Source organism: Zea mays, chromosome 9, assembly GCF_902167145.1.
Source record: "Zea mays cultivar B73 chromosome 9, Zm-B73-REFERENCE-NAM-5.0, whole genome shotgun sequence".
NCBI classification, from domain to species: domain Eukaryota; kingdom Viridiplantae; phylum Streptophyta; class Magnoliopsida; order Poales; family Poaceae; genus Zea; species Zea mays.
In genome coordinates, this window is record NC_050104.1 from 159,008,159 (window position 1) to 159,035,642 (window position 27,484).

At 52.6% G+C, this 27,484-nt stretch overlaps 1 protein-coding gene across 1 annotated transcript; it reads right to left on the reverse strand.

Annotated features, from left to right (window-relative positions):
- Positions 1 to 21,598: 21,598 nt before the first annotated feature.
- LOC103639569 (cell division control protein 48 homolog E) lies at positions 21,599 to 26,225 on the reverse strand. The gene is made up of 9 exons (XM_008662304.4): positions 25,942 to 26,225; positions 25,668 to 25,830; positions 24,620 to 24,848; positions 23,395 to 24,161; positions 23,056 to 23,277; positions 22,898 to 22,969; positions 22,542 to 22,823; positions 22,098 to 22,457; positions 21,599 to 22,014 (listed from the first exon to the last, which is right to left on the reverse strand). Exons 1-9 carry the CDS (start codon positions 26,202 to 26,204, stop codon positions 21,730 to 21,732), a joined length of 2,643 nt encoding a protein of 880 aa, XP_008660526.2. The 5' UTR covers positions 26,205 to 26,225; the 3' UTR covers positions 21,599 to 21,729.
- Between the last annotated feature and the right edge of the window lie 1,259 nt (positions 26,226 to 27,484).

Genomic DNA, 27,484 nt, shown 5'->3' on the forward strand with positions numbered 1-27,484 from the left:
CGTCCCCGCGCGGCCAACCCTCTCTAAGAGGGCCCTGGTCCTTCCTTTTATAGGCGCAAGGAGAGGATCCAGGTGTACAATGGGGGTGTAGCAGAGTGCTACGTGTCTAGCGGGGGAGAGCTAGCGCCCTAAGTACATACCGATGTGGCAGCCGGAGAGATTTTGGCACCCAGCTGGTGTGATGTCGTGGCCGTCGGAGGAGCGACGGAGCCTGGCGGAGGGACAGCTGTCAGAGCGGTTGAGTCCTTGCTGACGTCCTCCTGCTTCCGTAAGAGAGCTGAGAGCCGCCGTCGTCACAGAGCATGCGGGGCGCCATCATTGCCTATCTGGCGGAGCTAGCCAGATGGGACACCGGTCTTGTTCTCTGCGGCCCGAGTCAGCTCGGGGTAGGGTGATGATGGCGCTTCCTGTTGACGTGGCTGGCCTGCGCCCTAGGTTGGGCAACGTGGAGGCTCCTCCGAAGCCGAGGTCGTGTCTGTCTTTCATGGCCGAGGCCGAGTCCGAGCCCCTGGGTCGGGCGAGGCGGAGGTCGTTCGGCAGAGGCCAGGGCGGAGTCCGAGCCCTGGGGTCGGGCAAAGCGGAGTTCGTCGTCTTCTGGGGCTGAGCCCGAGTCCGAGCCCTGGGGTCGGGCGAAGCGGAGTTCGTCGTCTTCTGGGGCTGAGCCCGAGTCCGAGCCCTGGGGTCGGGCGAAGCGGAGTTCGTCGTCTTCCGGGACTTAGCCCGAGTCCGAGCCCTGGGTCGGGCGGAGCGGAGTTCGTCGTCTTCCGGGACTTAGCCCGAGTCCGAGCCCTAGGTCGGGCGGAGCGGAGTTCGCCGTCTTCCGGGACTTAGCCCGAGTCCGAGCCCTGGGTCGGGCGGAGCGGAGTTCGCCGTCTTCCGGGACCTAGCCCGAGTCCGAGCCCTGGGTCGGGCGGAGCGGAGTTCGCCGTCTTCCGGGACCTAGCCCGAGTCCGAGCCCTGGGTCGGGCGGAGCGGAGTTCGCTGTCTTCCGGGACCTAGCCCGAGTCCGAGCCCTGGGACAGGTGGAGCGGAGTTCGCCGTCTTCCGGGACCTAGCCCGAGTCCGATCCCTGGGTCGGGTGGAGCTTCCTATGGTGCCTTTGGCAGGGCCTGACTGCCTGTCAGTCTCACTCTGTCAAGTGGCACTGCAGTCGGAGTGGCGCAGGCGGCGCTGTCCTTCTGTTAGGCCGGTCAGTGGAGCGGCAAAGTGACGGTGGTCACTTCGGCTCTGCCGGAGGGCGCGCGTCAGGACAAAGGTGTCAGGCTACCTTTGCATTAAATGCTCCTGTGACTTGGTCAGTCGGTGCGGCGATTTAGTCAGGGTTGCTTCTTAACGAAGGCAGGGCCTCGGGCGAGCCGGAGATATGTTCGCCGTTGGAGGGGGGCCTCGGGCGAGACGGAAATCCTCCGAGGTCGGCTGCCCTTGTCCGAGGCTAGGCTCGGGCGAGGCACGATCGAGTCGCTTGAATGGACTGATCCCTGACTTAATCGCACCCATCAGGCCTTTGCAGCTTTATGCTGATGGGGGTTACCAGCTGAGAATTAGGAGTCTTGAGGGTACCCCTAATTATGGTCCCCGACAGTAGCCCCCGAGCCTCGAAGGGAGTGTTAGCACTCGCTTGGAGGCTTTAGTCGCACTTTTTTGCAAGGGGACCAGCCTTTCTCGGTTGCATTTTGTTCCGGTGGGTGCGCGCGAGCGCACCCGCCGGGTGTAGCCCCCGAGGCCTCGGAGGAGTGGTTTCACTCCTTCGAGGTCTTAATGCCTTGCGTAATGCTTCGGCTGGTCTGGTTGTTCCCTCATGCGAACTGGCCGTAGCCCGGGTGTACGGTCGGGGCCCAAGTTCTCGGGCTGGTATGTTGACGCTGTCAACGGTTCGGCCGGAGCCGGGTTTGCGAGAGCAGCCCCCGAGCCTCCGCACAGGGCGAGAGGGCGATCAGGGACAGACTCGGCTTTTTTACATACGCCCCTGCGTCGCCTTTCCGCAAGGAGGAGGGGGGAAAGCGCCATGTTACCCTCGATGGGCGCCGAACATGGTGTCTCCGGTGAGCTGCAAGTGGGTAATCCGAGTGGACGTCCGTGCCCCGTTCGTTAGGGGTCGGCTAGGGGCCCAGAGGCACGCCCAAAAGTACCTGCGGGTGATCTGCCGGACCCGGTCCCCTAGCGACGGGGTCCGAGGGCTTGATGCCTCCCTCTGATGGGATTCCGTTACAAGATCGCTCCCGCTGGTCTCGGAAATGTCCTAGGGTACCTCGGGAGCGCAGCCCGAGCCTTGGTTATGTATCGAACGTACCCCTGGTCATCCCTCGCTCGGCGTCTGAGGCGACTGTGAACCCTTCGGGGGCCAGCCTTCGAACCCCTGATCAGTAATGGGCGCAGAGCCCGAGTAGCCTGAGGCGGCTGTGGAACCCTTCGGGGGGCCGGCCTTCGAACCTCTGACCAGTAGTGGGTGTAGGGCCCACGCGATCTGAGGCGGCTGTTGAAACCCTTCGGGGGGCCAGCCTTCGAACCTCTGATCAGTAAGGAGGCTCGGAGCCTGGTTCCTTCACGGGGAAGGATCCTTTTCGGGGTATCCCCCTTTCTCGGTCCCTGTTGCAAGAGATAGAGGAAAAGGAAAAAAGGAAAAGGATACGAAATCGAACGACGCGGCGTATCTTTTTTGTCGCAGTTATTACGGCGAAGGCGAAGCGTCGCCCACTGCTCCCGCCAGAAGCGCCGCCTGTCCTGCCGCGAAGTTAATGCGACGGGGCGAGCGGTTGGCGGGGCGACCGTTGCGCGTGCGCGAGCCGTTCGAGGAACGGATCACGGGCGCGTTGTCTTCACACCGTGAGAGGGGGTTCTCTTGCTGCCTCCGGATGGGACGTGAGCTTGGCTGATGACGTGACCGCTGCTCCCGTCCGCCTGCCATCGTCATTACTGCCGGCCCACTTTTGGCCGCATTGACCGCCGCGTCAGGCTGGTGCTGCTGGGTCGTGCGCTGGGTCACCTCGAGTCGCGGTATTGGTTCTGCAATCGAGGAGGCGCGGTCGTGGCGCAAGTGGCGGTGCAGTCGCCTGCATGCAGCATCCGGCGCGCCGGTTACGTTACGCGTGGGCCTGGGCCTCCATGCTGGGCGTGTCGGGAGTCGGAGAAGCGCGTCCACTTGGCGCGGTTGCATGCCGCCTGCATGGCTGCCCGCCTCTTTCGCCCGTTGGTCTGGGCAAAAGTGGAGGGTCACTTGTAACCGCTGGGCGGTCGTGTGCACCACGCGCGGCGGTTTGGCTTCTTCTGCTCTGAGCCGGTTTGCATGACATGCGGGACCCAGCCCCCGCGCCGCAGGGGAGGGCCTTGGAGCGTGTTGGAGAAGACTCAGCCCGTGACGGTTGGGGGCGCAAGTAGGGAGAGTTGCCTTTAAAAGGAGGGCGACCCCTTTCGGAAGACGACCATGTCTTCTCGCTCCCTTATGCATCGCGTCTTTCCACCTTCCAAGCCCCCGGATGGGGGATACCCGCCGTCTTTTCGCCTCATCGTTGGAGGATTGCAACTCCGTGGGAGTTGGTACCTTTCAGCCATTGTTCGGCTTCAAGGATTTTCATCACACAGCCCGGTTGCTCCCCTCCGCTGGTGGTCACCCAAGACGGTGACCTCCAGCTCCTGGATGGGGAGAGGCAAGCCGGGCTGTGATCCCGATCCCGCCCTCAGCATCGAGGGTGTTCGTCATCCTCGCTGGGGCGGGGAGCGAGGCGAGCCGGGGCTCTACCTCCTGCGCGGGTCGGCGGGCCACCTCTTCTTCCAGCTTCTGGTGGTGGCAATCGCCCTCCAGCCCTGCGGCGGAGACGTCCTCCAGCCATGCCGGGGAAGGCGAACTGTTGCTGCCCAGTTAGGATGCAACATTCCGCTCTCTCCCTCGCATTCGCGGCGAGGACGGCAGTGAGGACCTGTCGGTGCGCTTGGGAGCGACCCGCTCTTTGGCTTTAATAGCTGGTTCACGTCCCTTGAGCGGGACCGCGAACGAGAGCCCTCCAGTGGCCGCGTCCACCCGGGACCATGGCTGCTGCTGCAGAGGTCGCTGGCAGGTCCCCCGACGTTCGTCGCCCCGCAGGCTCGAGGTTGCTCATACCCGCGGGGGACGGAACCAGAGTTCCGTTTGTAATGGCATTTCGAATGCCAGTGTTTTTGTTCATCGTGGCTGTCGAGGCCTGAACATGTATGTAATTTTGGCACGGGGCCGTGTTTTTTCCTCATTTTCGAGCACTAAGACTCGCCTGTTGATTATCTGAACCGCTTCACCAAGCATGAGTCGCCCCGTGTCAAGGTGACGAGTGAGGTATCCGTATCCCGGAGGCGTAGGAGTCCCTCGGCTCGGTCGGCCTTGTTGTCTGAGGCTCCTCTAGCTTAGTTAAAGGGACCCCTTGGCCGCTCTTCGACGAGCCAAGGCCAGGGGTAGCGATATCAGCATGAACAGAGGCAGAGTTGGCTCAAAAATGAAACCTGGTTGGCCGGAGCCTAGCCGGGTTGTCCGTTAGCGGGACCGACGCCGGAGTCGATCAGCCGAGGCCTCGGGTCGGGCTGGCGCCCTTGGAAGATGGTTGGCCGAGGCCCCAGGGGTAACCGGCCGAGCCGCCTGCTCGGGCCGGATTCCCGGAGAAGTCCCTGGCAGCGATTGTCCGGGCGTGACGATGACGTCGTCCTCCGGAGTGGGGATCCTTGGACCGCGTCGCCGTCCGAGGCTAGGTCGGACCTTGCTGAAGGTGTCGTCGATGCCGAGGGTGTTACTGCCCCCTTCCAGCGTCAAGACCCGAGCCTGCAGGATCAGAGTGTCTTGTAGCGTGTGCCTTCTGCGGCCGCCGAGGCCAGAATACACACCCTCGCTGTGTTGTAAAGCTGCGTCTCCTTTCCTCTTGTTTCGAGTATCTGGACTTTTTTGTCGGTAACAGGGATGTTTGTGCGAGCGAGAGTTGCTTCTCGCGGAAGGTGATGAGTGAGGTATCCGTATCCCAGAGGCGTGGGAGTCCCTCGGCTCGGTCGGCCTTGCCGCTTACGCGCACTTTCACCCGTCCATGAGGCCCTGTCACCGACTCAGTCGAGAAGGCTCGAAGGATCGCTTCGGCAGAAGAGCTTCCGAACGTGAAGACTTGTTCGGTCCGCGGAATCACTTTATCCGAACGCGAGTTACTTATCACAGAAGGTGATGAGTGAGGTATTCGTATCCCGGAGGCGTAGGAGTCCCTCGGCTCGGTCAGCCTTGGCTGCTTACGTGTACTCCGTCGTTTTTAGGATCCACTTTTCGAAGTAGTCAGAAAGCACGAAAGATATTCTGGCAGAAGAGATCTTTTTCGAGGAAAATTTCAACGCAGAGGGGGTTCCCCCCCCCTTTAGCCCCCGAGGGAGGGTCGGGCTTTACCGAGGCGAGGCCGACCCTTCCTTGATGACTAAACTTTGCGCGGGTGCGAGGTATATGAACAACTTGAAAACATCTTAAGGGTAGAAGCGACGTAGCTGTTGGATGTTCCAAGCGTTGCCGTAGACCTCGCCTTGACTGTTGGCCAGCTTGTACGTTCCGGGCTTCAGAACTTTGGCGATGACAAATGGCCCCTCCCAGGGGGGCGTGAGCTTGTGCCTCCCTCGGGCGTCTTGCCGCAGCCGAAGCACCAGGTCGCCCACCTGGAGGTCTCGGGGCCGGACCTCTCGGGCGTGGTAGCGTCACAGGGACTGCTGGTACCGCGCCGAGTGTAGCAAGCCCTTGTCCCGATCCTCTTCTAGCTGGTCCAGCGAGTCTTCTCGGCTAGCTTGGTTGCTTTGATCGCAGTAGGCCCTCGTCCTCGGGGAGCCGTATTCCAGGTCAGTGGGCAAGACGGCCTCGGCCCCGTAGACCAGGAAGAACGGCGTGAAACCCGTGGCCCGGCTCGGCGTTGTCCTCAGGCTCCAGACCACCGAGGGGAGTTCCTTCATCCATCGCTTGCCGAACTTGTTGAGGTTGTTGTAAATCCGAGGCTTGAGCCCTTGTAGAATCATGCCGTTGGCACGCTCTACTTGCCCATTCGACATGGGATGAGCCACGGCGGCCCAGTCCACCCGGATGTGGTGATCCTCGCAGAAGTCCAAGAATTTTCTGCCGGTGAACTGGGTACCGTTGTCGATGATGATGGAGTTCGGGACCCCGAAGCGATGGATGATGTTGGTGAAGAACGTCACCGTCTGCTCGGACCTGATGCAGTTCAGAGGTCGGACCTCGACCCACTTGGAGAATTTGTCGATGGCGACCAGCAGGTGCGTGTAGCCCCCGGGCGCCTTCTGCAAGGGGCCGACGAGGTCCAGACCCCACACAGTGAAGGGCCAGGTGATGGGTATCGTCTGCAGAGCCTGAGCGGGCAGGTGGGTTCGCTTCGCATAGAATTGACACCCTTCGCAGGTACGGACAATTCTAGTGGCGTCAGCCACCGCCGTTGGCCAGTAGAAGCCTTGCCGGAAAGCATTCCCGACAAGGGCTCGAGGCGCTGCGTGATGGCCGCAAGCCCCCCGAGTGTATCTCTTGCAGGAGTTCCTGACCTTCGGCGACTGAGATGCATCGCTGGAGGATGCCCGAGGGGCTGCGGTGGTAGAGCTCCTTCTCATCGCCCAGCAAGACGAACGACTTGGCGCGTCGCGCTACCCGCCGAGCCTCGACTCGGTCGAGGGGTAGCTCTCCTTGGCGGAGATATTGCAGGTACGGGGTCTGCCAATTTCGATCAGGCGTGGCCCCGCTCCGCTCCTCCTCGATGCGCAGTGCCTCACCCTCGGAGGCCAAGGGTACCTCGGGTTGAACCGAGGCCGCCTCGGGCCGAGCTGAGGGTGCCTCGGGCTGTGCCGAGGGCACCTCGGGCTGGACCGAGGGCGCCTCAGGCTCGGGCGAGTCGTCGATCTTGACGGAGGGTTGATGCAGATCCCGGGAGAAGACATCCAGGGGAACCGTTGTTCGCCCCGAGGCTATTTTCGCCAGCTCGTCCACAGTCTCGTTGTAGCGCCGAGCGATGAGGTTAAGCTCGAGCCCGTAGAACTTGTCTTCCAGGCGCCGAACCTCATCGCAGTAGGCCTCCATCTTCGGGTCGCGACAGTGGGAGTTCTTCATGACTTGGTCGATGACGAGCTGCGAGTCACCGTGGGCGTCGAGGCGCCTGACCCCTAGCTCGATGGCGATCCGCATCCCGTTGACCAGAGCCTCGTACTCAGCCACATTGTTGGACGCCGGGAAATGGAGGCGTAGCACATAGCGTTGGTGTTTCCCGAGGGGCGAGATGAAGAGTAGGCCCGCGCCGGCTCCCGTCTTCATCAGCGACCCGTCGAAAAACATGGTCCAGAGCTCCGGTTGGATTGGAGCCGTCGGTAGCTGGGTGTCGACCCATTCGGCTACGAAGTCCGCCAAGACCTAGGACTTGATGGCCTTCCGAGGGGCGAACGAGATTGTCTCGCCCATGATTTCCACCGCCCACTTTGCAATCCTGCCCGAGGCCTCTCGGCACTAGATGATCTCCCCCAGGGGAAGGATGACACCACAGTTACCGGATGAGACTCGAAGTAGTGTCGCAACTTCCGCCGCGTCAGGATCACTGCATACAACAGCTTCTGAACTTGTGGGTAGCGGATCTTGGTTTCGGACAGTACCTCGCTGACGAAGTAAACTGGCCTCTGAACGGGCAATGCATGCCCCTCTTCTTGCCTCTCGACCACAATCGCGGCGCTAACCACCTGAGTGGTCGCGGCGACGTAGACCAAGAGGGCTTCTCCGGTAGCTGGGGGCACCAAGATAGGCGCCTTTGTGAGGAGCGCCTTCAGGTTCCCGAGAGCTTCCCCTGGGTCGGGCGGAGCGGAGTTCGCCGTCTTCCGGGACTTAGCCCGAGTCCGAGCCCTGGGTCGGGCGGAGCGGAGTTCGCCGTCTTCCGGGACCTAGCCCGAGTCCGAGCCCTGGGTCGGGCGGAGCGGAGTTCGCCGTCTTTCGGGACCTAGCCCGAGTCCGAGCCCTGGGTCGGGCGGAGCGGAGTTCGCCGTCTTCCGGGACCTAGCCCGAGTCCGAGCCCTGGGTCGGGCGGAGCGGAGTTCGCCGTCTTCCGGGACCTAGTCCGAGTCCGAGACCTGGGTCGGGCGGAGCTTCCTATGGTGCCTTTGGCAGGGCCTGACTGCCTGTCAGTCTCACTCTGTCAAGTGGCACTGCAGTCGGAGTGGCGCAGGCGGCGCTGTCCTTCTGTCAGGCCGGTCAGTGGAGCGGCATAGTGACGGCGGTCACTTCGGCTCTACCGGAGGGCACGCGTCAGGACAAAGGTGTCAGGCTACCTTTGCATTAAATGCTCCTGCGACTTGGTCAGTCGGTGCGGCGATTTAGTCAGGGTTGCTTCTTAACGAAGGCAGGGCCTCGGGCGAGCCGGAGATATGTTCGCCGTTGGAGGGGGGCCTCGGGCGAGACGGAAATCCTCCGGGGTCGGCTGCCCTTGTCCGAGGCTAGGCTCGGGCGAGGCACGATCGAGTCGCTCGAATGGACTGATCCCTGACTTAATCGCACCCATCAGGCCTTTGCAGCTTTATGCTGATGGGGGTTACCAGCAGAGAATTAGGAGTCTTGAGGGTACCCCTAATTATGGTCCCCGACAGATACGGACGAAGTGGCCCAAATCGAGCACTTCAACTCCCAAGCCACAACCATACTCCTCGCCTCTCTAAGTAGAGAGGAATATAACAAGGTGCAAGGGTTGAAGAGTGCGAAGGAGATTTGGGACCTACTCAAGACCGTGCACGAGGGTGATGAACTCACCAAGATCACCAAGCGGGAAACGATCGAGGGGGAGCTCGGTCGTTTTCGTCTTCGCCAAGGGGAGGAGCCACAAGATATGTACAACCGGCTCAAAACCTTGGTGAACCAAGTGCGCAACCTCGGGAGCAAGAAATGGGATGACCACGAGGTGGTTAAGGTTATTTTAAGATCACTTATTTTCCTTAACCCTACTCAAGTACAATTAATTCGTGGCAACCCAAGATATACACTAATGACTCCCGAGGAAGTAATCGGGAATTTTGTGAGCTTTGAACGTATGATTAAAGGCTCAAAGAAGATCAACGAGCTTGACGAACCCTCCACGTCCGAAGCACAACCGGTGGCATTTAAGGCGACGGAGGAGAAGGAGTCTACACCGAGTAGACAACCAATTGACGCCTCCAAGCTCGACAATGAGGAGATGGCTTTAATCATCAAAAGCTTTTGCCAAATCCTCAAGCAACGGAAGGGGAAGGATTACAAATCCCGTTCCAAGAAGGTTTGCTACAAGTGTGGTAAGCCCGGTCACTTTATTGCTAAATGTCCATTATCAAGTGATAGTGACAGGGATAACGACAAGAAGGGAAAGAGGAGAGAAAAGAAGAGGTACCACAAGAAGAAGGGCGGCGATGCCCATGTTTGCCGAGAGTGGGACTCGGACGAGAGCTCCACCGACTCCTCCTCCGACGAGGACGCCGCCAACATCACCGTCCAAGGGACTCCTCTTCCCCAACGTCGGCCACAAGTGCCTCACGGCAAAGGACGGCAAAAAGAAGAAGGTTAAATCTAAATCCTCCACTAAATATGAATCTTCTAGTGATGAAAATGCTAGTGATGAGGAGGATAACTTGCGTACCCTTTTTGCCAACCTTAACATGGAACAAAAGGAAAAATTAAATGAATTAATTAGTGCTATTCATGAAAAGGATGACCTTTTGGATTCCCAAGAGGACTTCCTAATTAAGGAAAACAAGAAACATGTTAAGGTTAAAAATGCTTATGCTCTAGAAATAGAAAAATGTCAAAAACTATCTAGTGAGCTAAGCACTTGCCATGACACTATTGCCAACCTTAGAAATGAAAATGCTAAATTAATTGCTAAGGTTGATTCTCATGTTTGTAATGTTTCAACTTCCAATCCTAGAGATGATAATGTCGATTTACTTGCTAGGATTGATGAGTTGAATATTTCTCTTGCTAGCCTTAGAGATGAGAATGAGAAATTGTTTGCTAAGGCTAAAGAATTAGATGTTTGCAATGTTACAATTTCCAATCTTAGAGATAACAATGATATTTTGCGTGCTAAGATTGTTGAACTTAATTCTTGCAAACCCTCTACATCTACTATTGAGCATGTGTCTATTTGTGCTAGATGTAGAGATATTGATATTGATGCTATTCATGATCACATGGCTTTAATTAAACAAAATGATCATATAGCAAAATTAGATGCTAAAATTGCCGAGCATAACTAAGAAAATGAAAAGTTTAAATTTGCTAGAAGTATGCTCTATAATGGGAGACGCCCTGGCATCAAGGATGGCATTGGCTACCAAAGGGGAGACAATGTCAAACTTAGTGCCCCTCCTAAAAGATTGTCTAATTTTGTTAAGGGCAAGGCTCCCATGCCTCAGGATAACGAGGGTTACATTTTGTACCCTGTCGGCTATCCTGAGAGCAAAATTAGGAGAATTCACTCTAGGAAGTCTCACTCTGGCCCTAACCATGCTTTTCATGTATAAGGGTGATACATCTAGCTCTAGGCAACCAACCCGTGCCAAGTTGCCTAGAAAGAAAACTCCTAATGCATCAAATGATCATGATATTTCATTCAAAACTTTTGATGCATCTTATGTTTTGACTAACAAATCCGGCAAGGTAGTTGCCAAGTTTGTAGGGGGCAGACACAAGGGCTCCAAGACCTCTGTTTGGGTACCCAAAGTTCTTGTTTCTAATGCCAAAGGACCCAAGACCGTTTGGGTACCTAAAGTCAAGAACTAAAATTGTTTTGTGGTTTATGCATCCGGGGGCTCAAGTTGGATCGTCGACAGCGGGTGCACAAACCACATGACTGGGGAGAAGAAAATGTTCTCCTCCTACGAGAAAAACCAAGATCCCCAACGAGCTATCACATTCGGGGATGGAAACCAAGGTTTGGTCAAAGGTTTGGGTAAAATAGCTATATCTCCTACCCATTCCATTTCCAATGTTTTTCTTGTAGATTCCTTAGATTACAATTTGCTTTCTGTTTCGCAATTATGTCAAATGGGCTACAACTGTCTATTTACTGATGTAGGTGTCACTGTCTTTAGAAGAAGTGATGATTCAATAGCATTTAAGGGAGTGTTAGAGGGTCAGCTATACTTGGTAGATTTTGATAGAGCTGAACTCGACACTTGCTTAATTGCTAAGACTAACATGGGTTGGCTCTGGCACCGCCGACTAGCACATGTTGGAATGAAGAATCTTCATAAGCTTCTAAAGGGAGAGCACATTTTAGGACTAACAAATGTTCATTTTGAGAAAGACAGGATTTGTAGCGCATGCCAAGCCGGGAAGCAAGTTGGCACTCATCATCCACACAAGAACATCATGACAAGTGACAGGCCACTGGAGCTCCTTCACATAGATTTATTCGGACCGATCGCTTACATAAGCATCGGCGGGAGTAAGTACTGTCTAGTTATTGTGGATGATTATTCTCGCTTCACTTGGGTGTTCTTTTTGCAGGAAAAATCCCATACCCAAGAGACCTTAAAGGGATTCTTGAGACGGGCTCAAAATGAGTTCGGCTTAAGGATCAAGAAAATTAGAAGCGACAACGGGACGGAGTTCAAGAACTCTCAAATTGAAGGCTTCCTTGAGGAGGAGGGCATCAAGCATGAGTTCTCTTCTCCCTACACCCCACAACAAAATGGTGTAGTGGAGAGGAAGAATCGAACTCTATTGGATATGGCAAGAACCATGCTTGATGAGTACAAGACACCGGATCGGTTTTGGGCCGAGGCGGTCAACACCGCCTGCTACGCCATCAACCGGTTATATCTACACCGATTCCTCAAGAAGACATCCTATGAACTCCTAACCGGTAAAAAACCCAATATTTCATATTTTAGAGTTTTTGGTAGCAAATGCTTTATTCTTGTTAAAAGAGGTAGAAAATCTAAATTTGCTCCTAAAACTGTAGAAGGCTTTTTACTAGGATATGATTCGAACACAAGGGCATATAGAGTCTTTAACAAGTCCTCAGGACTAGTTGAAGTTTCTTGTGACGTTGTGTTTGATGAGACTAACGGCTCTCAAGTAGAGCAAATTGATCTTGATGAGATAGGTGAAGAACAGGCTCCGTGCATCGCGCTAAGGAACATGTCCATTGGGGATGTGTGCCCTAAGGAACCCGAAGAGCCTCCACAAGCACAAGATCAACCATCCTCCTCCACGCAAGCATCTCCACCAACTCAAAATGAGGACGAGGCTCAAGGTGATGAAGAAGAAGATCAAAGAGATGAGCCACCTCAAGATGACGGCAACGATCAAGGGGGAGATGCAAATGACCAAGACAAGGAGGATGAAGAACCAAGGCCGCCACACCCAAGAGTCCACCAAGCAATCCAACGAGATCACCCCGTTGACACCATCCTCGGCGATATTCATAAGGGGGTAACCACTAGATCTCGTGTTGCACATTTTTGTGAGCATTACTCTTTTGTTTCCTCTATTGAGCCACACAGGGTAGAGGAAGCACTACAAGATTCGGATTGGGTGATGGCGATGCAAGAGGAGCTCAACAACTTCACAAGGAACGAGGTATGGCATTTAGTTCCACGTCCTAATCAAAATGTTGTAGGAACCAAGTGGGTCTTTCGCAACAAGCAAGATGAGCATGGTGTGGTGACAAGGAACAAAGCCCGACTTGTAGCCAAGGGATACTCCCAAGTCGAAGGTTTGGATTTTGGTGAAACCTATGCACCCGTAGCTAGGCTTGAGTCAATTCGCATATTATTAGCCTATGCTACTTACCATGGCTTCAAGCTTTATCAAATGGACGTGAAGAGTGCCTTCCTCAATGGACCAATCAAGGAGGAGGTCTATGTTGAGCAACCTCCCGGCTTTGAAGATAGTGAGTACCCTAACCATGTTTATAGGCTCTCTAAGGCGCTTTATGGGCTCAAGCAAGCCCCAAGAGCATGGTATGAATGCCTAAGAGATTTCCTTATAGCTAATGGCTTCAAAGTCGGCAAGGCCGATCCTACTTTATTCACTAAAACTCTTGACAATGATTTGTTTGTATGCCAAATTTATGTTGATGATATTATATTTGGGTCTACTAACGAATCTACATGTGAAGAATTTAGTAGGATCATGACACAAAAATTCGAGATGTCGATGATGGGGGAGTTGAAGTATTTTCTAGGATTCCAAGTCAAGCAACTCCAAGAGGGCACCTTCATTAGCCAAACGAAGTACACTCAAGACATTCTAACCAAGTTTGGAATGAAGGATGCCAAGCCCATCAAGACACCCATGGGAACCAATGGGCATCTCGACCTCGACACGGGAGGTAAATCCGTCGATCAAAAGGTATACCGATCGATGATTGGTTCATTGCTTTATTTGTGTGCATCTCGACCGGACATTATGCTTTCCGTTTGCATGTGTGCAAGATTCCAATCCGACCCTAAGGGGAGTACTTAGCACGGGTGCTACAGAGAGATATGTTTTTATATCCCGCATTGAAAATCCTCCTTCCGTATTGGAATACATATATGATCAGATACTCTTGCCCAAGATCCTTTGTATTTCTTTTGTTTAGGCGAAATTCCTAACTAAAAAAACAAAATAAATATTATATATATATAGAATGAACCGTATAGACGAGATTTTCCTATCCCTAAAAAAGATGACCCCTTCTACCTTACGGTCGTAAAATGAATCTTGAGATTTTTGGCTTATACTCCTAAGTTTGGGCTTTGGTACCCTCGGGGATCCACATTTGATTTGATTGGTTATTCGGATGCCGATTGGGCAGGGTGTAAGATTAATAGAAAGAGCACATTGGGGACTTGCCAGTTCTTGGGAAGATCCTTGGTGTCTTGGGCTTCAAAGAAGCAAAATTTGGTCGCTCTTTCTACCGCCGAAGCCGAGTACATTGCCGCAGGCCATTGTTGCGCGCAATTGCTTTGGATGAGGCAAACCCTGCGGGACTATGGTTACAAATTAACCAAAGTTCCCCTTCTATGTGATAATGAGAGTGCAATCCGCATGGCGGATAATCCCGTTGAGCATAGCCGCACTAAACACATAGCCATTCGGTATCATTTTTTTAGGGATCACCAACAAAAGGGGGATATCGAGATTTCATACATTAACACTAAGGATCAATTAGCCGATATTTTTACCAAGCCACTTGATGAACAAACTTTTACCAAACTTAGGCATGAGCTCAATATTCTTGATTCTAGGAGTTTCTTTTGCTAAAACTTGCACACATAGCTCATAAGTATACCTTTGATCATGTCTCTTTTATATATGCTATGACTAATGTGTTTTCTAGTATATTTCAAACCAAGTCATAGGTATATTGAAAGGGAATTGGAGTCTTCGGTGAAGACAAAGGCTTCCACTCCACTCTACTACTCATCCTTCGCCATCGCTCCGCTTCACTCTCCATCTTTGGTATAATTCTCACTCATATGTTTTATTTGCCAAAGGGGAGAAAGTAGTTAGAAAAAGGGCCTATATTTCATTCTGAGTATCCGTTTTTGGCGATTCATGCCAAAGGGGGAGAAAGTATTGGCCCAAAGCAAAAGGACCGCACCACCACCCTAATTTTTAAAATTAATGATTTTCAATTGGTAAATTTCAAATTGGTATCTCTTTGTGTTCTAAAGGGGGAGCAAGTAGTATTTTCAAAACTTGATATCTTAAAACCCTCTTGAACACTAAGAGGAGAATTGATTGAGGGGAAGTTTTGTTTTTAGTCAAAGGAAAAAAGCATTTGAAACAAGGGGAGAAAATATTCAAATCTTATAAATGCTTCTCAAAATCTTATTCATTTACCTTTGACTATTTTGCAAAAGGACTTTGAAAAGGATTTACAAAAAGAATTTACAAAAACAAAACATGTGGTGCAAGCGTGGTCCAAAATATTACTAATAAAGAAACAATCCATGCATATCTAGTAAGTAACATTTATTGGCTCAATTCCAAGCAACCTTTGCACTTACATTATGCAAACTAGTTCAATTATGCACTTTTATATTTGCTTTGGTTTGTGTTGGCATCAATCACCAAAAAGGGGGAGATTGAAAGGGAATTAGGCTTACACCTAGTCCCTAATTAATTTTGGTGGTTGAATTGCCCAACACAAATTATTGGACTAACTAGTTTGCTCTAGTGTATAAGTTATACAGGTGCCAAAGGTTCACACTTAGCCAATAAAAAGACCAAGTATTGGGTTCAACAAAAGAGCAAAGGGACAACCGAAGGCACCTCTGGTCTGGCGCACCGGACTGTCCGGTGTGCCACCGGACATGTCCGGTGCACCAGAGGACTCCAGTGCAAACTCATCGTCTTCGGGAAAATCCAGAGGCAACTCCACTATAATTCACCGGACTGTCCGGTGCACACCGGACAGTGTTCGGTGCTCCAAGGAAGAGCGGCCTCAGGAACTCGCCAGCCTCGGGAATTCGCTTCGGCTGCTCCGCTATATTTCACCGGACATGTCCGGTGTACACCGGACTGTCCGGTGTAACAGCGGGGCAACGACTACTTCAGGCGCCAACGGCTACCTGTAGCGCATTTATTGCGCGCCAGCGCGCGCAGAGGTCAGGCACGCCCATGCTGGCGCACCGGACACTCTATAGTACATGTCCGGTGCGCCACCGGACATCCATGCGGGCCCAGAAGACAGAGCTCCAACGGTCGGAACCCAACGGTTTTGGTGACGTGGCTGGCGCACCGGACTGTCCGGTGCACCATACGACAGCCAGCCTGCACCAAACGGCTAGTTTGGTGGTTGGGGCTATAAATACCCTCAACCACCCCACATTCAAGTCATCCAAGTTTTCCCACTTCAACTACTTACAAGAGCTCTAGCATTCAATTCTAGACACACCAAAGTGATCAAATCCTCTCCAAACTCCACACAACGCCCTAGTGATTAGAGAGAGAGATTTGCTTGTGTTCTTTCGAGCTCTTGCGCTTGGATTGCTTTCTTCCTTCTTTGATTCTTCATTGCGATCAAACTCACTTGTAATTGAGGCAAGAGACACCAATCTTGTGGTGGTCCTTGTGGGAACTTTGTGTTCCAAGTGATTGTGAAGAAAAGCTCACTCGGTCCGAGGGACCGTTTGAGAGAGGGAAAGGGTTGAAAAAGACCCGGCCTTTGTGGCCTCCTCAATGGGGAGTAGGTTTGCGAGAACCGAACCTCGGTAAAACAAATCCGCGTGTCACACTCTTCATTCGCTTGTGCTTTGTTTTGCGCCCTCTCTCTCGGACTCATTATTATTTCTAACGCTAACCCGTCTCGTAGTTGTGTTTATATTTGTAAATTTCAGTTTCACCCTATTCACCCCCCCTCTAGGCGACTTTCAGTTTCCTTTCGGAAGTTGGAGGGAGTCCCGAAGCAGATGGGCAGATCGAGTTGTCCAAGGGGCTGGACGCGCTGCCCAGGAATGATCCCGTGAAAGGGCGCCGCACCGGCCCGGATCGAGGACAGATCGATCTGCAGGAGCCCGAGGGTGTCGGCGTAGATGATGTTGAGGCTGCTGCCTCCGTCCATGAGGACCTTGGTAAGCCTGACGTTGCCGATGACGGGATCAACAACGAGCGGGTACTTCACCGGGCTTGGCACGCGGTCGGGGTGGTCGTCTTGGTCGAAGGTGATGGGCTTGTCGGACCAGTCTAGATAGACTGGCGCCGCCACCTTAACCGAGCAGACCTCCCGGCGCTCTTGCTTGCGGTGCCGAGCCGAGGCGTTCACCACCCGCCCACCGTAGATCATGAAGTAGTCATGGACCTCAGGGAACTCCTCTGCCTTGTGAGCTTCCCTCTTGTCGTTGTCGGGGGCCCTGCCACCTTCCGCCGGTGGCCCGGCCTTGTGGAAGTAGCGCTGAAGCATGACACACTCGTCAAGGGTGTGCTTGACGGGACCCTGATGATAGAGCACGACTCCTTGAGCATCTTGTCGAACAAGTTGGCGCCTCCGGGAGGTTTCCGAGGGTTCTTGTGCTCAGCGGCGGCGACAAGGTCTGCGTCGGCGGTGTCGCGTTTCGCTTGCGACTTCTTCTTGCCCTTCTTCCTCGTGCCGCGCTGAGCGGACGCTTCGGGGGCGTCATCCGACTAGCGCCCCTGAGGCTGCTTGTCCTTCCGAAAGATGGCCTCGACCGCCTCCTGGCCAGAGGCGAACTTGGTGGCGATGTCCATCAACTCGCTTGCCCTGGTGGGAGTCTTGCGACCCAGCTTGCTCACCAGTCGTGGCAAGTGGTGCCGGCGAGGAACACACCGATGACATCGGAGTCGGTGATATTGGGCAGCTCGGTGCGCTGCTTCGAAAATCGCCGGATGTAGTCCCGCAGGGATTCTCCCGGCTGCTGACGGCAGCTTCGGAGATCCCAGGAGTTCCCAGGGCGCACGTATATGCCCTGGAAGTTGCCGGCGAAGGCTTTCACCAGGTCGTCCCAGTTGGAGATTTGCGCAGGAGGCAGATGCTCCAGCCAGGCTCGGGCGGCGTCGGAGAGGAACAGGGGGAGGTTGCGGATGATGAGGTTGTCATCGTCCGTTCCACCCAGCTGGCAGGCCAGCCGGTAGTCCGCGAGCCACAGTTCAGGCCTCGTCTCCCCCGAGTACTTGGTGATGGTAGTCGGGGCCCGGAACCGGGTCGAGAACGGCGCCCGTCGTATGGCCCGGCTGAAAGCTTGCGGACCGGGTGGTTCGGGCGAAGAGCTCCGATCCTCCCCGCTGTCGTAGCGTCCCCCACGCCTGGGGTGGTAGCCTCGGCGCACCCTCTCGTCGAGGTGGGCTCGACGGTCGCGGCGATGGTGCTCGTTGCCGAGGCGGCCCGGGGCCGCAGGCGCTGTGTCCCGCGTGCGCCCCGTGTGGACCGAGGCCTCCCGCACGAATCGGGAAGTCGCGGCGCGATGCTCCGGGGGGTATCCCTGCCTTCGGGAGGCAGAGCTTTCGGCCCGTCGGACCGCGACATCCTCCAGGAGATTCTTGAGTTCTCCCTGGATACGCCGCCCCTCGGTGGTGGATGGTTCCGGCATCGCACGTAGTAGCATTGCTGCTGCAGCCAGGTTCTGGCCGACCCCACTGGAAGCCGGGGGCAGCCTTGCCCTGGCATCGTCGGCGATGCGGCGCTGGACGTCCTGGGCCAGATGACACACTTCTCCGGCCGGTGCTCGGCCTGCCTGCTCCTGCCCGATGTTCTGCCGGAGCTGCACAAGTTGTCCTGCTTCCTCGTCGAGCCTGGCCTGCATCTCGCGGATTTGCTCGAGCTGTGTGTCCTGACCCCCCGCAGGGACTGGGACCACGGCTAGCTCCCGAAGGATGTCAACGCGAGGCGCAGGCCTAGAGGGATCGCCGTCCTCCGGCATACCAAGGTGGTTGCCTTCGTCGAGACCCTCTAGATCGACGTGGAAACATTCGTGACTTGGGCCACAGTCCTCGTCGTCGAGGCTGTGGCTATCATCAGAGCAATCAGAGAGGCAGTAGTCACATGCGATCATGAAGTCCCGCATGGCACTAGAGTTACCGAGCCCGGAGAAATCCCAACCAGAGTCGGGCTCGTCGTCTTCCTTGGAACCCGGGGGCCCGTAGGTCGAGACGGTCGTCAATCTGTCCCAGGTTGACCACATATGGTACCCCGGGAGGTTTGGATATGCCTTTATGAAAGCGTCCACCGAAGCGGGGTCGCTTGGTGGGTCGAAGCTGAATCTAAAAGGCACAGAATGGGAAACGGACGGTACCTCTTGATCGACGGACGGTGATGAAGTCGCGTCGGGGACGGACTGCACCGTTATCTCAGGTACAAGGCTAACGCCCAGCAAGTCCTTCGTGAGCGTGCTGGCGTCGCCCGTCGTATGCTTGGGGTTGGCGTGTTGCAGGAAAACGACGCTCATCTTCGTCTCAAACGCGAAGTCAACGCCCGCCGTGTCCCCCGCTGGGGCGCCGGCGTCGTCGACTCGCTCGACAGCCGATGAGGCGCCGCCTCCTGCTTGGCCATGATTGCCCCGCCTCCTTCCCCGTCGACGGGGAAGGTGACGGGACAGCCTCGAATGCTGTTCTTCCGCCATGCGGGGAAGACGTCGTCGATTCTGCCGCCGGCGGGCGGGCTGACGGCCGCCATTGTCGTTGTCGCGCGGCGGAGGAAGGAGTATCATGTCGTAGCTGCCGTCGAGGGACATGAACTCGAGGCTCCCAAAACGGAGCTTCGTCCTGGGTTGGAGAGGTTGCTGGAGACTCCCCATCTGGAGCTTGACGGGAAGCTTTTCGTCAACACACAGCAGTCCCCTACCTGGCGCGCCAACTGTCGGCGTTTCGACCCCGGGGGGTCCCTAGACCGACGAGTAAATTGTCGCTGCGTGTCCCAGCCCAGATGGGTTGGCGCGAGACGGAGACACAAAGGGGGGAAAACAGTAAGGGGAAACCCGCGGCCTCGTGTTGTCCTGCGCCCAGGGCGGATGCGCTTGCAGTAGGGGGTTACAAGCGTTCGCGAGGGAGAGAGAGAGACAGGGGGCGTTAGGCTGCCCGTTCTCCCGCGCGGCCACCTTTTTCGTATGAGAGCCATGGACCTTCCTTTTATAGACGTGAGGAGAGGGTCCAGGTGTACAACGGGGGGTGTAGCAGTGTGCTAACGTGTCTAGCAAAGAGGAGCTAGAGCCCTATGTACGTGTCGACGTGGCTGTCAGAGAGGTGTTGGAGCCCTGTTCATGTGGCGTCGTGGCCGTCAGAGGAGCGCTTGAGCCCTGTAGAAGCACAGCTGTCGGGGCTGTCGGATCTTTGCTGACGTATCATTGCTTCCGTAGAGGGCTGAGAACCACCGTTGTCATGGAGCACGCGGGGTGCCATCATTACTTGTTTTACCGGGGCGAGCCAGATGGGACGCCGGTCTTGTTCCCCGTAGCCTGGGCTAGCTAGGGGTTGGGTAATGATGGCCTCCCCTTGTGGCGTGGTCGGCCCGAGCGAGGTGGTGACTCCTCCGAGGTCGAGGCTGAGTCCGAGCCCTGGGGTCGGGCGAGGCGGAGACCGTCTTCTGGAGTAGAGGCTGAGTCCGAGCCCGGGGGTCGGGCGAGGCGGAGATCGTCGTCCGAGACGAGGTCGAGTCCGAGTCCTGGGGTCGGGCGAGGCGGAGATCGTCGTCCGAGGCGAGGTCGAGTCCGAGCCCTGGGGTCGGGCGAGGCGGAGATCGTCGTCCGAGGCGAGGTCGAGTCCGAGCCCTGGGGTCGAGCGAGGCGGAGATTCCTATGGCGCCCGAGGCGGGACTTGGTTGTTGTCAGCCTCACCCTGGCGGGTGGCACAGCAGTCGGAGCAGCGCAGACGGCGTTGTTTTCCTGTCAGGTCAGTCAGTGGAGGGGCGAAGTGAGTGCGGTCACTTCGGCCTTGTCGACTGGAAAGCGCGCGTCAGGATAAGGTGTCAGGCGATCCTTGCATTGAATGCTCCTGCGATCCGGTCGGCTGGCGAGGCGATCTGGCCAAGGTTGCTTCTCCGTGAAGCCTACCCGAGCTGGGCCTCGGGCGAGTCGAAAGTGCGCCCGTTGCTTGAGGAGACCCTCGGGCGAGGCGTGAATCTGCCTTGGTCTTCCGTTCCTGCCCGAGGCTGGGCTCGGGTGAGGCGAGATCGTGTCCCTTGAGTGGACGGAGCCTTAACCGGAATTGCGCCCATCAGGCCTTTGCAGCTTTGTGCTGATGGGGGTTACCAGCTGAGATTAGAAGCCTTGGGGGTACCCCTAATTACGGTCCCCGACACATACGCGGGTAACGGGTACGGGTTTAACATTAATCTCACGGGTACGGGTTTGTAATCTCTGTACCCGCGGATTTTAAACCCGTTGCCATCCCTAGGTGACGGTGTGGCAATTGGCAAATATACCCCCTCCCCCTCACTTTCTCTCCTGCGACGTGGCAACTAGTGACTTGGTGAAGAGACACCCGTGACTCGCGGGTTGGCGAGGCAACTTTTGCTTTGTTGTTGGAGAAAATTCCTGGTATGCCATCAGATTTTATACTCATCCCTTGTGTGCCACTGAGGGCATATAGGGAATTGGCCCTTGTTGTTGCCCGTTTAGAATTCCATCGTCTGAGATTGGAAAAAGGTGCTGACGGCTTATTCTTCGGTTAGCTTTTTCCACATCTTTTCATCCGTCGGTGTCACATCAGTTATATATCAATCATCGTAGCGTTACAGGTATCAGATTTTGTTTGTTACACAATGCTTGATTGCATATAATTAGGACCGGTTTGTTTGACATTATAATTTATCTAGATTATATGATCTAATTTATTTTGAACTAAATATTAATTTAAAATAAGTTACATTATATAATCAAGTAGATTATATCTCAAACAAACATCCTAGATGATAACGGGATTTAGATTTTACACCGTAAAATTTAAGAATAAAATCGGATTATGATCTGATTTATTTCTATTTATTTTTAAACTAAAATTAATTAAGGCTCAACTTAGTGTCCCTTTGGCACACTCTTTCGGTAGCTTCACCTCTAGTTTATCGTGAATCTTTACTAAACGGTCACAAAAAAAAAGCCCTTCGAGAGCCACTCCTCTCAACTGGGCTCCGACAAACACTACCTTAATCATCTCAAATTAGTGAAATTAGGCAACAGGCAAGCATGCAAAACAGAAATATTAACTTCACTGTATAGGTACAGCAACACCCCCACACACGCATTAACATATGATATAATCATATATACGGAGGGAGGAAAGATGCGTCACAATAGAAGTGCAGTTTAGCTGTATAAGTCGTCATCGTCGGCTGCGGATGCAAAGGGGTCGGCCGCACCGGCAGCTGCCGTCGGTTGGTCGGAGAACCGGAACTCGCTGCCAAACCCACGGGACTGCTGGAGTGTCTGGGCGAAGGCCTGGTACTTGCGGATGTCGGCATCACTGACACTGCGGCGGGCGTACTTCATGGACTCCTCGAAGTGGGCAGCCATGATCTCGGCAATGTCGTCCACCTCGTCTTCCTCCATGGCCTCAGGGTTGTCCTTCCTGCGCCTCTCCCGCTCGATGTCCTGAAACCAAATGCCTCGGGGTTAGCAAAACAACTCTGCATAGCCAAATACTGCAAACCGATTCCGAGCAAAGGGATTATTACCTTCTCGATGTTCTCCCTGATGGCATACTTGCACGCACGCTGGCAGATCTCGGTGATATCTGCTCCACTGAAACCCTGGGTGTACTTGGCAAGAGCATGCAAGTCAACGTCCTTAGCCACAGGAGACTTCCTGAGGCAGGCTTTGAAGATCTGAAGCCTGGACTGCTCATCGGGCAGAGGAATGTAGATAAGCTGATCGAGGCGTCCTGGCCTCAGCAAGGCAGGGTCAATGATATCTGGTCTGTTAGTCGCGCCGATAATGAAAACCGTCTTCTTGGCATTCATGCCATCCATCTCAGTAAGCAGCTGGTTCAACACCCTGTCAGCAGCACCGCCCGCGTCACCAACACTGCTTCCTCTCTGAAATTCACAATGGCTGGCAGTTACAATTCGTTTGCAGGTTGTATGGGTGTGAGCACAAGCATGACCGTTAGGACACTATACCTGAGTAGCAATGGAGTCGAGCTCATCAAAGAAGAGGACACACGGAGCAGACTGCCTAGCCTTGTCAAAAATCTCACGGACATTGGCCTCGCTCTCACCAAACCACATGGTGAGCAGTTCAGGACCCTTCACACTGATGAAGTTAGCCTGGCATTCATTAGCGATTGCCTTGGCCAACAGAGTCTTGCCACAGCCAGGAGGGCCATAAAACAAAACACCCTTCGAAGGAGACATGCCAAACTTTTCAAATTTATCTGGATGCTCCACTGGATATTGAACAGTCTGCAAAAATTTGAAGTCCGATAAACTAAGAATCGGCAATTTAACAGCAGAACCAATATATGAAACCAAAATACCTCCTGTAGCTCCCTCTTAACATTTTCCAGACCACCAATATCTTCCCAAGAGACATTTGGGACTTCAACAACCTGAAAAAGGATATTCAAGGTTAGCTTCTTGAACAAGTAGAAACTTATCACAACCTGCAGAAGAGGGTACTCCTAGAGATATTCACAGTTTCACGCAGAGCAGATGGGTTGCTTGTCCCAAGTGCAGTCTTGAAATGGTCATTTGAGACAGCCATAGAGTTCAGTATCTCAGCATCTATGGTCTCATCCTCAAGGTCAATAATATCCATCTTCTCACGAATGCATTGAAGAGCAGCTTCAGTACAAAGGGCAGCAAGATCAGCACCAACATACCCATGGGTATCCTTCGCAATGAGCTCCAAGTCAACCTGCAATAGGATTGCATTGTAATTGAGAATTTGAGGTCAGTTTCAAATATAAAACAGAATAAATAACATAGAAAACAAATATCCACGTCAATACGAGTATCAGTGAAGGTCACTTACATCTTCAGCCAGCTTCATGTTTTTCGTGTGAATCCGAAGAACCTCAAGGCGGCCAACTTCATCTGGAACACCAATATCAATCTCGCGATCAAACCTACCAAACCTTCTAAGAGCAGGATCGATACTGTTTGGACGGTTGGTGGCACCCATAACAATCACATGTGCACGAGACTTGAGCCCATCCATAAGAGTCAAGAGCTGTGAAACAATACGCCTTTCAACTTCTCCATGGGTCTTCTCTCTCTTAGGTGCTATGGAATCTATCTCATCAATAAAAATGATGGAAGGTGCATTTTTCTCAGCTTCTTCAAATGCCTTTCTGAGATTGCTTTCACTTTCTCCTGCTAGCTTTGACATGATTTCTGGTCCATTGATCAAAAAGAAGAAAGCACCTGTCTCATTAGCTACAGCTCTAGCAATAAGGGTCTTGCCGGAGCCAGGAGGCCCAAACAGCAATATGCCCTTTGGTGGTTTCACACCAATAGACTTGAAAAGCTGGGGATGACGCAATGGAAGTTCAACCAGTTCCCTGATTTGGGCCATCTGCTTTCTAACTCCACCAACATCGTCATAGCCAACCTCATCGAGTCTTTCCTCGTCCTCCCTCTTAATAGGCTCACCCTCACAAAATATTTCTGTATCTGGTGCAACGATACAATACTCTGCAGGATCAGTCTCTATGACTTTGAATTCTACACTTCTCATGCCACCCCTGACTAGGAAAAGGTCTCCTTTCCTCAAAGGACGATAGGCTTCAAGGAAGTATGCTGAAAAATTGAAGATAGTATTTAGCAAAAAGAAAAATGAAACTGATTATAGCAGAAAAAAAAGGAAAACACATTTGAGCAGACTAGCAAGTTGCGAATGAATTGTAGGATGCCCAGTAGTCTACAATCTACAGACGGTCAGATATCAATAAGGAATCATATACTCCAATGATGCAATGAATAAATTAGTCTAGTATAAGCACACTAGATGATAGTTCAGAGACACATCCAAATCATGGAAACTAGTACCAACACCTGGACGATGCAAAACTGAGCTTGTTCAGTGCAACAAATTACAAATACCATCTTTTTCAACACACATAAAGCTATAAATAAATAGTTACAATTAAATGTACAACTTAAATAAATTTCGTCTGTCAAAGGATGATCTAGATTGCCAAAAGAAAGTTTTAAGTCAAAAAAACTGTTTAAGAGAACAAGCGATAAAGAAATCTCACGTTTTAGAAAGGCATCAAACAAATTGCCAGTGATGCCTTCAATGGTGTCATCAATTGGAAGTATGTGCACACGCTTCCCGTATTTGACATCTGGGCATTGATGGACAGATACAACATCACCAAGCCGTACCCTCAAGTTCTTCCTGACAATCTTGTTCATCCGGACCTTTGGCTCCTCACATGTCTCATCTGCAAGCACAATGCAGACAGTGTCCTTTCTCTTCTTACCCTGCAATGAAGTCATCCAGAACATCAGCAGACAAAAATCAAATGGTAGTGACCACAAACTATCTCACACGAGTCCTAAATTCAAAGTACAATTGTATGGTTGAAATTAAGAGTATCATCCATAATGTGCAAGTAATGCAGCTATGACAAGAAATTCAATTAGCCTCACAGCATCATAGAAAAATCCTTGTCTCATTATGCAGTACATGTACAGCAGCATGGTAACAGAATCAAAATAATTTCCGTTACAGGTTCAAAACTTCAAAGTTACGGACAATGTAAAACCACAAACCATGTACACGTCCAAAAGTACAGTGTCATACATAACTCCATATAGGTTGGTCAGGATAAAAGCACAGATTTCCGCGCTACAGCACAATTTAACTTGATCATGAGGAAAGCACAGATTCGTGCACCATCACATATAGGTTCGGCAGCCCTGCCCTGTTATATTCTCGACAGCAGCTACGAACTACATGACTAAAACAAACAAGCAACAAACTATTACCAAATCCATGTACTGTGATTCTCATCACAAATCAACCCTTCAACCAATTATTAGAAAACCACGACAGAGGTCAAACTTTCAAAACGTAACCGGATATAATATAATATTTATAAACATCACAAACACCAAGCATTTAGTTTACCTAAAACCAACACTTGAGATTACAAATGAACAGCGTCAAAGGTCACGGCTTTTCACAACGGACTTGTCATCTACACAGTAAACAATCACCACAACCAAGACGGACGGCAAGACCCCGTAATGCAATCTGAACATAAGAGTTGGTAGGCGAGGTAAAGAGCTCATCCATACCTTGATCAAGACAGTGTCACCGCGGAAGAGCTGGAGCCTCTCCATGGTGTCCGGGTGCAGAGCGACGACGGAGTTGTCATCATTGGTGGCCTCGTCGACCACCAGCCGGTTCGGCGACTTCTTCCTCTCCAGGATCGCCGTAGAGTAATCCTTCTTCCCCTTCCTGCCCCCCACACCCCATCAATGTCAAAAAATCACCACCAAAACCCTCTTCTCGCACCAACAACAGATCTAAGCCCTAGATGCGTGCGGCCAGATCGGAGCGGCTACTCACGGATCGGAGGAAGACGGCTCGCCTTGGCTCGCCATGACGGTCGAATTCGAGGAGGCGCGGTTGGTGCTGTTGGCGAGACGGCGACAGATATTTGCGGGTGCTCGGGTTCGGGGGGCGAAGTGAAGATGAAGACGAGAGGGGCGAGGGGATAGGTTCGCCTTTATAGCTTCTTTCTTCCGGGTTGTTCGTTGATGGTAGTTGGAGCCGCGAGATTGGGGCTTATTGCTTTCACTTTGCCGGTAGAAATCGCAACGGGTATGCATCCGCTGGATAATGCTTACATGTATCTGTGGCCGTGAGATAAAACTATACTCATAAAAAAATACTCCTATAAATTTTTTTATTTATCACGTTTTAGTTAAAAAAACTAACGAGCGATAAATATTCGAGAATAGATATAGTATTAAGTGAGTATTTGGTATAGCTTAGCTTCAAAAAACGAGCTTAGCTTAATAAATTTAGAGTTAAGCAGATTTGTTTCAGAGTCATACTATGTAATTGGTTGCCTATACAAAAGCAACTAGGTTTCCCATATGCTTGACCGAATACGGTATTATGATTGGTTACTTGTATGCGAGAATATCAGCGTACCTGTGCACGTACAAGCTAGGCCCTATATTCCACCACCTTTCTGCACACATGCATACGGAGCGAACGGCCTTCGCTGCCGAGGCAGGCACGCGGGAGGCCGAGCCGCCGGAGCCACTCAACCAATCACGCACGTAGAGTTTATAAAAGTGTTTGGCTTGCAAACTAGCTTCAGTTTCACTGAAATAAGATTTTATTTAGAAAAATCTCTTTACTGTGTATTGTAAATTATATGGCTCATCCCACCAATTCTTCTGAGCGGGAGCAGTGTTTGAGTTCAAGACAACAGACCAAACACTATCTCCCTGTCTGCCATAACACCAAAACAAAGATCTACACAGGTGATGCAGATTAAAAAAAAAGAACTACGTACAATCCACTAAAACCAGTGTTAAAATGTACATTTCTTAATACGCCCGCTGCAATAACACGACACATAATGAAGATTCGTCAACAACTTATTTCATGGTTTTCGGCTCTACTTTCTACAGATTAAATCACATGCATATTGAATTGGGTATTGAATATGATCATGGTTTGCATCCGCTGGGGTCTCAGGTTCTTGCATAGTTTTTTTTTTAACGGTGAAAGATAAGCAGCAATGGCAAGCACTCGCTTACATCACCGAGCTCTTCAAATCTTAATCTTGCAGTTCATATTAAGTTTGATTTCAACCGAGACTATAGTTTATTCTAGAAGAACCTTTCTCAGCAGATGGATCGGATTTTAGCAAATTGCCACCCAAATCCACTTTACAGCCAGCAGGAAACTGCTCGGCTGCAAAGCTCGGCAGCTCGCTTCCTGCCACCATCTCTCTCCTCACGCTTAGGGGTGGATATTAAGAAAACGAGCTCGCTAGGCTCGACTCGTTAAACAACCGAGCTAGAGAACCATCTCGGTTTGGCTCGTTTGCGAGCTCGAGCTGACTCGTTTAGCTCGCGAGCCAGAACAAAAA